Source organism: Lathyrus oleraceus, chromosome 7, assembly GCF_024323335.1.
Source record: "Lathyrus oleraceus cultivar Zhongwan6 chromosome 7, CAAS_Psat_ZW6_1.0, whole genome shotgun sequence".
NCBI lineage: Eukaryota > Viridiplantae > Streptophyta > Magnoliopsida > Fabales > Fabaceae > Lathyrus > Lathyrus oleraceus.
In genome coordinates, this window is record NC_066585.1 from 183,333,184 (window position 1) to 183,344,259 (window position 11,076).

The 11,076-nt window shown below is 39.1% G+C and overlaps 1 protein-coding gene across 1 annotated transcript; it reads right to left on the reverse strand.

Moving 5' to 3' along the window:
• Nucleotides 1–7,897: 7,897 nt before the first annotated feature.
• LOC127102788 (uncharacterized) lies at nucleotides 7,898–10,676 on the reverse strand. The gene is made up of 4 exons (XM_051040121.1): nucleotides 10,227–10,676; nucleotides 9,825–10,145; nucleotides 9,350–9,692; nucleotides 7,898–8,688 (listed from the first exon to the last, which is right to left on the reverse strand). Exons 1-4 carry the CDS (start codon nucleotides 10,674–10,676, stop codon nucleotides 7,898–7,900), a joined length of 1,905 nt encoding a protein of 634 aa, XP_050896078.1.
• Between the last annotated feature and the right edge of the window lie 400 nt (nucleotides 10,677–11,076).

The following is an 11,076-nucleotide window of genomic DNA, read 5'->3' on the forward strand; positions in this document are numbered from 1 at the left end:
TCAATCAATCAATAACTAAAAACAAGTCAAGACTACCATCCCTAGCGCCCGTCAACAACAACTCTTTTACATTCCCGTATGCACAAAAGTAAGTTGTTTAAAATGCTATAGATTTACGTACTTTAACGATTATTATCTCTAACTAATATTTTTATCTTTATGGTGCAGATGGTCGGCATGTGGTATGCGTTATAACAGATGTCCTAGACACTGTATTACCCAGTATCGCAATCTCTTGGATCACCTTCGACCGACAGATGTATGGATAATAACCTCATTATTTCGTTATAATTTGTTAACTTTTTCTACCAAATTTATAATCTAAGTTACTTTCACATTTTAGTTCATTTGACGTCCATACCTAAATTTGGATCATGACCATGAAATCAACGAAGAAGACGCAGTTGTATGGACTGCATGCACACCGATAATAAGATTCACAACTGTGGAGATGCACAACAATGATCGTGTGAAGTTGCAGTTTGGTATGCTTCAACACATCCCAGATCCCCAACAAACCTAGGAGAATGGCATCTGCGCAAAGTTAACGACCAATGGAACTTCAATCCATGGCAAAGCTTCGCAAGATCTGAGTGTCGCAAATGAAAACACCGCCATGACCATGTCTTAACTGACGCAGTGATGCCAAATGAAGAAAAATCAAGTCGTACTTATATGGCTTGGAACAAATCGGTTGGTTTTGAGTTCATCGTCGAGGATATGTACCTATACGACTCACACCAACAAACTCACACACCAGACGCATCAACATCTAACCCCCAACAACATTGTCAGACAGGCTACACACAACCCCCTATCCGTCAAACTTTCTGTTCCACAAACACACAAACATACAACCCTAACATGTCATACACCCAACCACAATACCAAGAGCATACCCCGTACCACCACCAACAAATAGATCATCAACCAGAGACCCAACATCGCTTCGCACCCAACACATCACCCTACCAAAGCCGCCTTATCCAGAACACTCAACGATCATTCAACACCAATCGTCCCTCCTCCTACCATAGCCAAGAAGCCCAAACCTAGGGGTGTACATGGGTTGGTCCAACCCACAAAACCCGGTTAAACCCACCAAAAAAATCCAAACAAGTGGGTTGGGTCGGGTAATTGGGTGGATATGGATTTAAAAACTAAAAAACCAATTAAAAAAATCGGGTTTCGGGTAAAACAATCCAAACTCAAAAAACCCACTGACCCACTAATCAAACATTTATTATTATAATTTTAATCATTTTGATGAATATTAACTTAGTGGTTGCAATTTTAGTCTCTTAATATTTACTATTTTAGTGAACCATGACTTTAATTAATTTTGAATGTTTCACCCTTTAGTTATTTTGATGCTAATTCATTTTTATGTCATGCAACTTAAGTTTGTTGCTAGTATTTTATGATAATTCTTATTAGTTGATAATATCATTTAATATTTTATGATGCTAAAAGATAGTAAATATAAGTTATCTATTTTTTTTTTTTGAAGTAGATAAAAATGTTGAGTATTTTTTATGAAAAAAACATGATGACTTATCATTTAGTGATTTAATATTAATAAAATTAAAAAAATTATTTGGGCAACCCACAATCCAACCCAACCCAACCAGAAAATTAATGGGTTTGCCCAAACCGGTCCATTGATGTAACGGGTGGTTATTTTACCTCACCCAAACCGGAGTTTCTTATATGGATTGGGTATCGGGTTTGGTCAAACCCAATCCAAACCGGCCCATATACACCTGTTTACCAGTGATTTCTGATAAACAACCGCTAGTCTTCCAAATTTATATATTTTTGGTAACTCACAGGATCGACTAGATTGATCCTAGGACATGTGTCTTAAGAATTATTATTACGGTGATTTGACTCATGGTTAAGTTTGTTTCTAATTTGTGGATGACGAAAAGTGTATAGACAACGATTCTAAGTGAAACTTATGACTTCATGAACAAAGTAAATGACGATAACTTTGCAGTAAAAGATTTCTTAAAGATAACGAAAAGACCTAGGAAAGGTAAAGATAACTGACTCGAAGTAAATGCTTTAAGTTTTTGAGAAAGTACTGGAAACGAAGACTTTGGCGAAATGTAAATGCAGAAATAAAAAGGATGATAAATTACTGAAAAGTAAGGGCAATTCGACAAATAAAGAGGCAGTAAAATACTTTAATTTAAACAATTGGTATGAAAAATATAACATGAACGATACTTATGGTGTTCTTCATACATACATTTTCAGCGTAAAACTCGTTTCTCTCGCTCCGGTACTTCGAGTGTATTTTGTGAATTTCTGTATATCTGTTTGAACACCTCTTGAATCTAAAACTAAGACCCTTATTTATAGTGATTTGACCCTAACGGCCTTTACATATATGACTTCCACGTTCTCCGATCCCAAGCGTTGCATATCTTAGAAGCTTCCACATGTTGATCTGACGAAACGACTTTGTTTAAATTTCAAATACTTCCGCTTGAAGCTTCGACTCTATGAACACCTATGTCGAAGAGAGCTTTATGAAAACCCAAAAAATCTTCTAAGTTCCAAGCTTCGACATCAAATAATTGCTTACCCACAAAAAGAATTAAACAGCTTCACCACAGTCATTTCTTGCTTATTCTCAAAACTTAATATTTCCAAAGACCTTTAACTGTCTGTCGAAATCCCCAACTAACAAATTGCCCCCAAGAAATGTCTATTTCAAATTACTGTAGAAATGGACATTTTTTGCATTTACCAGATTTCGACCAGAGACCTTTCATAGTCCTAAAAGTCCATGTTTGTCAGTTAATCATGATTAACTTTTTCAAAACGTCTCATCAGAACGTGTGCGCAGTTATATGTCATCATGAGTTTCAACTTCCAAGAAAATGAATAGTATTCCTTGTCCACTTTTCTCAGAAAAGCTTCCACGTGGCCCACTATCCTAGTAAAGTGTAACCAGTCAGCCTCACAGGTTCAGCATTATAAAAGCTCATTTGTCATTTTTCTCTCTTTTTTCACGAAAATCTCCATTTTTTCCTCTAAGTTCATCTTCTCCAACCTTTCTGAAAAACGCTTCTTCTTCCCTAAACCCTAATCCTTCAAAACCTCCAAAGTCCATTACAATGTCTTCTGATAAACAACAAAAGCAATCAAAGAACATCAAAAGTGCTGGACCTTCAAAGAGTTCTACTACCCAGAATATTCCAACCAGCACAATCATCACTGTTGGGGACCGAGAGTACATCACTGCTCCAAAACTTTTGAAAGAACAGAAAGCAATTTTTGCTTCTCAGGTAATGGTTCCTTTCCTTCTTTATGGAAATGCTTTAGGGTTTCTAGGACCATTAGTATCTGAAGAACATTTAGAGAAGTGTGCTCAATTTTTTCCTTGTCACCATACTACTAAACCCATAGCCAACAAAACCCTTTCTTCTAAAGACAATGAGGATCTAAAGCAGAGGGAGGCTTTTCAACTGGACTTTATCACAGATAGTTTCATACCCTTTCGGTCTTGTCCAACTCTAGACAAATCCTATCTCGCTTGGTTAACAAAAGTTGAGAAGAAGAAAGCCTCACTTTGGAAAGAATTGGGTATTTTTGACCTAATCCAGATGTCGAAGCTGGGATTTAGTTATTGTCAGCCTTTATTACTCTCCAGCCTATATTTCTGGGATAGTACCTATAACACCTTTCATCTTCCTTGTGGAATGATGACTCCCACACTTTTCGACGTAGCTGCCATTGCTGGACTTCCTCCGACAGGAGAGACCTTCGACCCCTACCAAGATTGTGAAAACTTGATTGACTTCAACGTTAAGAACGCTTCATTTAGTACTTACATTAATCTATATCACGCTGATGGGGAAGAAGTTTCTGATATATAACATATAGCATTTTTAGGTCTATGGTTGTCCAAATTCTTCTTTTGCTGCAAATCTCTACAAGTTGCTAAGAGATTTTTAACGCTCGCTAACCAATTGCATGTTGGTCGAAGAGTGTGTTTGAGTGAACTCTTATTGGCTAGTTTGTACGAAAGTCTAGGATCAGCTAGTGCTAAGCTAAAGGAATACAAAGCTGGCACCAATCTTTTATTGCCTGGGCCTTATTGGCTTCTTCAATTGTGGCTTAATGCCACTTTCGAATCCTTTTTGCCAACACGAGGAAACGTTGAAGAAGATGCCCCAGAAATAATGAATCGAAGCATTGAGGGCACCAGACTCCTTCGACTAACTCCAGCTGATGACGTTGATAACTTACAAACATCCCTCACCAAATACACTTTGATGTTCTCGAAGCGTCATCATTTCCTTCCTTCGATGGCTCCTTTTGCCAGTCGAACGCATGGTCCTTCCTGGTTTACTGCCTCGCTCGAAGACGCTGTGAAAAATGCCAACACAGAGATCGAAGACATATGGCGTGCCTTTCTCCTTCCAAGGCTACTCGTCTCTAGGATTCTGCCAGTAAAGAGTCATGTGTGTCTGTTGGCTTATCAGCCTAATTTTGTCTCTCGACAATTTGGGTTGTGTCAACTTATACCTTTCTCTTTATTCAAACGAAAGCACGAGATCTGCTGTGCAGGGACTGAATGGAGCGCTCGAGACATTGCCGTCCACAAAGAATTCCATGCCAATTTTGCCGAATTCCAATTAATAGCCTTCCAACCGTCGTTCTATTCCACCAATGGTTTCGCCACTTGGTGGACAGATTTCTATTCCAAGAATATGTTTTCGACTGCTGAAATCAAAGAATGTCTAATGAAGGCTTTTTCATCTTTGCAGGAAAATATCCCCAAGGGTAAGCTTACTCATTCTGCAGAAATCCAAGCATTCCAAAAGTACTTGGAAACTGTCTATAACCCAACAAACATCGTTGACACTGTTTGTTATGCAGCCCCAATTTTAAAAGAAAATTTTGAAAAACAGATTGCCAAAAGAAAATCTCTCAAAACTGTAAAACCCGAATTGAAATATGACTTGGCCTTTGAGTGCGAACCACCCAAATTTCCAAAGTTACCTAGTGCAAATTTTGCTTTGTCATTTTTCCCCCTTACCCTTACTGGTTCACGTGTGGGAACATTTTTAACATACTAAAAAATGACCAACAAAAGCCTGCAAAAAGAGTAGTTGCTACCAAACATACCTTAGACAGTTTCAAAGACTTCTTTCACTTCGATTTATCTGCAGTGAGAATCACTTCTCCAACATGTGAAGGTGTGGAATGTTTGGATTTCTTGGTTTTACAACTCCTTTTCGTTTTTTACCAGTCTTTTAAACATTTGCATATTTCGACTAACTCACATCCTTCTTTAGCTGTCGAAAGGAAGGTGGTGAAAAAAGAAAAACCTATGGCGAAGGCTAGTTCGACTACTGCTTCCAGGCCAACTACCTCTTCAAGCCAGGGGATGCCTTCTGGCGTCGCTCCAAAAAAAACGAAGAAGAGTTCAAAGGTATTACATCAAATAACTTCTCTATCTCTTTCGAATTTCTTTCTAATTATTTATAATTTTCTTTCTTCAGGGTAGTGGCAAGCCTCCCTTGACACCCAAGAAAAGAAAAACCTCTCCTGCCAATATTATTCTTGTCGAAGACGATGAAGAGGATACTCCTCCTACTCCACTCAAGAAAAAACAGAAGAAAAATAAGGCAAAAGTTGCCCCTTTCCTACCAAATCAACAACAAGGTGTCGAAACCACCACTCTCCCTCCTCTTCCAAAGAAAGCTCCATCCCAGCCTTTTGGTGTTGCAGCGTTGGATCATATTGGGAGTAATGCCTCTGATCCAGAGGTTCAACAGGTATACTTCGACCTTAAGTGTTCTATCGTTCGACAAATTCATATTTTCAATCTAACATTTTATTTTCAGGACAAAGCCACCACTCCCCTCATTTCTACTGCCAATCAAAGCGATTCTTCGAGCGGCATGAATCCATCTCCTCCTCCGACAATCAGCGGTGCTATCCAAAACAAAGGCTCTTCGACTGGAGCTCACAATCTTGAAGAAGACAACGCTCAGAACGAAGAAGAAACCTCTTCTCCTGGTGAAGATGGTAAAAGAGATTCGAAGCACGTTGACGAGAAGGACTCGACAGGGAAAGAAAACTCTGAGGATACTCCTAGTGATTCTCCTGCTAGAGTTGTGTTCCCTTCAAATGATGTTGATGAGGACGATCAGGATTCAAATGAAATTGAGGGGTATTTTCGAGAAGATGAAGACATAAATATGGGAGAAGCTGATGTTGAGGGAAATCAAACTGGAACTAGTAATGCCAACGTCGATACGGTCTCAAATCCCACTAAAGTTCGACCATCCATCACCCAAACTTCGCCCACACCACTTACTGAGGAGGAGAAAAGATCCTTAAAACAAAATGACCCCCTTAAGTATGTGAGGTTAATGATGGCTTAAAGAGAGTCTTCTTCAGAGCAAAGTGTTTCTGGAGCTTCGACCCAATATGGTGCTAGTGCAAACGAAGCATCACATGATGAACTCCTTCAGCAGGTGAAGAAGGCAGTTTTTGACGTAAATCTCTTTGATGAGCTAAGGAATAATGTGGGGGCGAGCTTTAGCATAAAGAAGTTGATAAGCAAAATTAACATCACTGCTTGCCCCACTGATGTAGGTGAAGCCCTTATTGATATTCAAAATCTCATTGACCAAGTTTGTGCTGAATATCATAGGGAGGTGGATGCTAAAGCTAAGCTGCTATCGACTGAAAAAGCTCAAGCCATTGAGTTTGACAATGCCCTTCGAACTTCACAAGCTTCTGAGGAGTTAGCCACTTCCAGAAAATCAACCCAAGTAGAGTTTGACACTTACACTGCTTCGATACGCCTCTGGGAATCTCATATTGCATAATTGAAGCAAAAGATTTCTGATGCTAAGGCAAAGCAGGCTGCTATTCGAGGTTTGGATAGTACTGAAGCTGATGATCTGGCGAAGCAAAGCGTGGACCACGTCGAAAAAGCTACGGCTATGAACGAAGATATTGCACGCCTCAGAGGAGTTCAAGCAGCTGTTCAGTATAAGATTGGCTTGGCGAAGAAGAAATATGATCGGATGAGGGCCATTATTCCTTTTTGATTTCCTCCTGTATTTGCTTTATTCGACTCTTGTTTACTTGTAACTTGATTAAGACGAAAACCATTTTGGCACATATTTTGAGTTTAAATATCTTCACCATTTTGGTCATGATAGTGTTTTACTTACTATGCTGTTATGATTCTAACTTCGTGCATAAATGGTTTATACTTCTTTAAGTATTTTCCATTTACTTTTAGGATTCTTCGATCCTCTGCTAGTTCTTCTATTTCGTACGCATTGTTTGAAAAGGCTTTTAGAATTCGAAAAGGTCCTTCCCAATGTGGAGACCATTTTCCTAATGCCTTATTCTTTCGATCCATAGGCAATATGACTTTCCACACTAAATCATTCATAGTAAAAGTTTTACCTGTGACCCTCTTATTGTATGCCCTTTCTACCCTCTCCTTCTGTCTTCTTAATACTTCTAACGCATGTAACCTTTCTTCGTCCAAATCCACCAGCTCATTTATCATCATTTCCCAGTATAAGTCAGATGGGATTTCTCCTTGTCTTTGGATTCTCACTGATTGTAAGTAGACTTTGATAGGTAGTACTGCATCATGTCCAAATGTAAGTTGGAAAGGTGTAGTGTTAGTGGCTTCTTTAGGGGAAGTTCGACAAGCCCATAGTTCTTGGTCTAAAGTTTTGTGCCAATTTTTTGGCTTTTTCCCTACATGCTTTTTGATTAGCCCAATTATTACTTTGTTGGCTGCTTCAACTTGCCCATTGGCTTGAGCATAATAGGGTGTGGATGTTAACAATTTGAACCCCATTTCCTTTGCAAATTCTTGCATCTTTCGACCAGTAAAAACTTATCCTTGATCTGTTGTTATACTTTCTGGGATTCCAAATCTGTATAAAATTTGCCTTTGAATGAATTCGATAACAGTTTCTTGATCCACATTTACTAAAGGTACTTCTTCGACCCATTTAGTGAAATAGTCAATTACTACAAGTATGTATCTTTGACCTTTGGATGAATTGGGTCTAATTTCCCCAATTAGATCTAATGCCCAACCTCTGAAGGGCCAAGGCTTAATAATTGTATGAAGTTCACTTGCAGGAGCATGTTGAATTCCTGCATGTATTTGACATTCCTGGCAACCCTTAGCAAACTCCATACAATCTTTTAACATGGTGGGCCAATACATTCCATATCTGAAAAACAACCATTTCATCTTATGGCCTGCCTGATGCGCTCCACAAGCCTCACTATGTACACTAGATAATGCCAAGTAAGTTTCGCTTTCTCCTAAGCATTTCAACAGGATCCCTTCAGGGGTTTTCTTGAATAATTCATTCCCTATCAATACATAACATAAAGCCATGTACTTGGTTTGTCTTTCTGTGTCTGTCGAAGGGTCCTTGAGATAATTAATAATTGGATTCCTCCAATATGTATCTATCAAGGTATCAATGGCCAAAACTTCAAACTCCTCTTTGTTAGCATACCCTAACCGGGTGCTTTCCAAGTCTGTCGGAGATAATATGGCAGCCATTGCCTTTCCTCTTACTTCGATAAGTTCTTCTAGCTTTTCTTTTGAAATTCTATACCCTGAGGCTATGGCTAGAAGAACATAAAACTTCGAATTTTTTGAGTAACCTATTTGCAATGACGAAGTACATAATCAAATTTTCTTTTATACATTTGTACTCCTTCGTCAGTTGCTTGATTACTAATTCTGAATCTCCTTTAATTTCGACCCTAGTTGCCCCTAATTCCAACAAAGCCTTAAGTCCTGCAATAAGAGCTTCATATTCTGCTTCGTTGTTGGAACAAAGGGGACCTTCAATTCTATATTTGAGTTTTGTTGGAATTTTGTCAGGAGAAATTAACATTATCCCAACCCCACTTCCATTCTTATGAGTGGAACCGTCGAAGAATAATTTCCAAGGTTTCAACTCAACTTGAAATTGAGGATTTTCGACTAGTGCATGGTCTACAATAAAGTCTGATACTATTTGCCCCTTCATTGCCTTTAAAGGCATAAAGGTTAAAGAGTATTCAGTGAGAGCTAAAGCCCATTTGCCAATTCGACTGTGCATTATTGGCTTAGATAACATATACTTGATGACATCAAAATGCGAAGAGACGTATAAATCAATAGGTTTTATATAATACTTGAGTTTAGTACAAGAGAAATGCAAACAAAGACACAACTTTTCTATTGAAGTGTATCTAGTTTCTGCATCATTTAAAACCCTACTAAGGTAATAAATGGCTCTTTCGACGCCATCTTCATTCTCTTGCGCCAACATGCTACCTATGGTAATGTCGGACGCTGATATATACAGTCTCATGGGCTTCTTTCCACATGGTGGTGCCAAGATAGGAGGATTCGTCAGATAATGTTTGATCTTGTCGAATGCCTTTTGGTGTTCGTCATTCCATTCGAACTTCCCTTGTTTCAGGCGCAGAAGGGGAGAGAAGGCTTGGGTTCGACCACTTAAATTCGAGATGAATCTTCTTAGGAAGTTTATCTTTCCTAATAATGATTGTAATTCTTTTTTGGTTGATGGTGATTTGGTCTCCATAATAGCCTTCGTCTTGTTCTGATTGATCTTTATCCTCTTTTTGTGGACCACAAAGCCCAGAAAATCTCCAGCCTGCACATAGAATACACATTTAAGAGGATTCATTTTTAAGCCATGTTTTCTCATTCTTTCGAATGATTGGCTGAGATGGGATAGGTGATCTTCATCTGACGTAGATTTTATCACAATGTCATCTATGTATACTTGCATGAATGTTTCTATATAATCATGAAATATAGAATTCATCGCTCGCTGGTATGTTGCCCCAGCGTTTTTTAGGCCAAAAGGCATGACTATCCACTCATAAGTGCCTATTGCCCCTGGACATCGAAAAGTTGTTTTAGAAACATCTTCTTCTACGATGAAAATCTGGTTATAGCCAGAATATCCATCAAGCATGCTGAGATACTCATAGCTTGCGGCTGAGTCAACCAACATCCCTGCCACAGGCATTGGATACTCATCCTTAGGGGTTGCTGCATTTAGATCACGAAAATCTATACATACTTGCAAAGAGCCATTTTTCTTGATAACAGGGACAATATTAGCAATCTAATCGACATACCTTGTGGTCCTGATGAAGTTGCAACGAAGGAGTCTTTCGACCTCTTTTTTGATCTTTGTGAGGATTTCTGGTGCGAATCTTCTTGGAGTCTGCTTGATGGGCTTCTTGCCATCCTTTATAGGCAACTTTAATTCGACCAGGTCCCTCTTCAAACCAGGCATTTCGTCGTAATCCCAAGCAAAGCAATCTTTGTTCTTCCTTAGTAATTCAATAACTCTCACTTTCAACTTGGGGTCCAGTTTAGCACTGATGTAGGTAATTCTTTTTGCACTTCCATCTCCGAGATCGATCTCTTCGAGAGGATCTTGCGCTAACATCTTTGCACTTGACATTACTGGATCTTTTTTAAATCCCAGAGGCTCTTCGTCGTATATGGCGTCCAACCTCTGTTCTTCTGGTTCCACAGGTACTTGTTCGTCAGGGGGTTTTGGTCTAAAGAACTCCCCTGGTCCTATATTACAGATTTCACCATATGTGGCTTTGTTAGCCATGTTTGTTATCTCGGCTTCGAGAGCCGCTTATCTTTTGTTCTCAACCATGTAGGCCGAAATCTTATCGAAGAAAGAAGACTCATTCATAGTACAGGTCTTCATCCCAGCCTGTTGGCCGTATTTCAGATGATTCTCCTATTTTTGGGTCTCCCATAATCTCTCTATCCCACTGAAAGCCATTTGGGTGGAGAGTCAAGAAGTACAAGGAATTTTTATTTGGGGCGTAGCCTTCTTCCGCTGGGTAACATGGTCCTATGTGCGCCAAATTCTTGTCGAAGTTTCTCTTGTCCACATGGTTTACTTCTGCCCTGAAGTAACTTTGGTCAGCTTCGACATTCTCTACCACGCCATCTTCTCTCCAGATAGAAATTCTTTGATGCATGTGATAACATGAAACTAT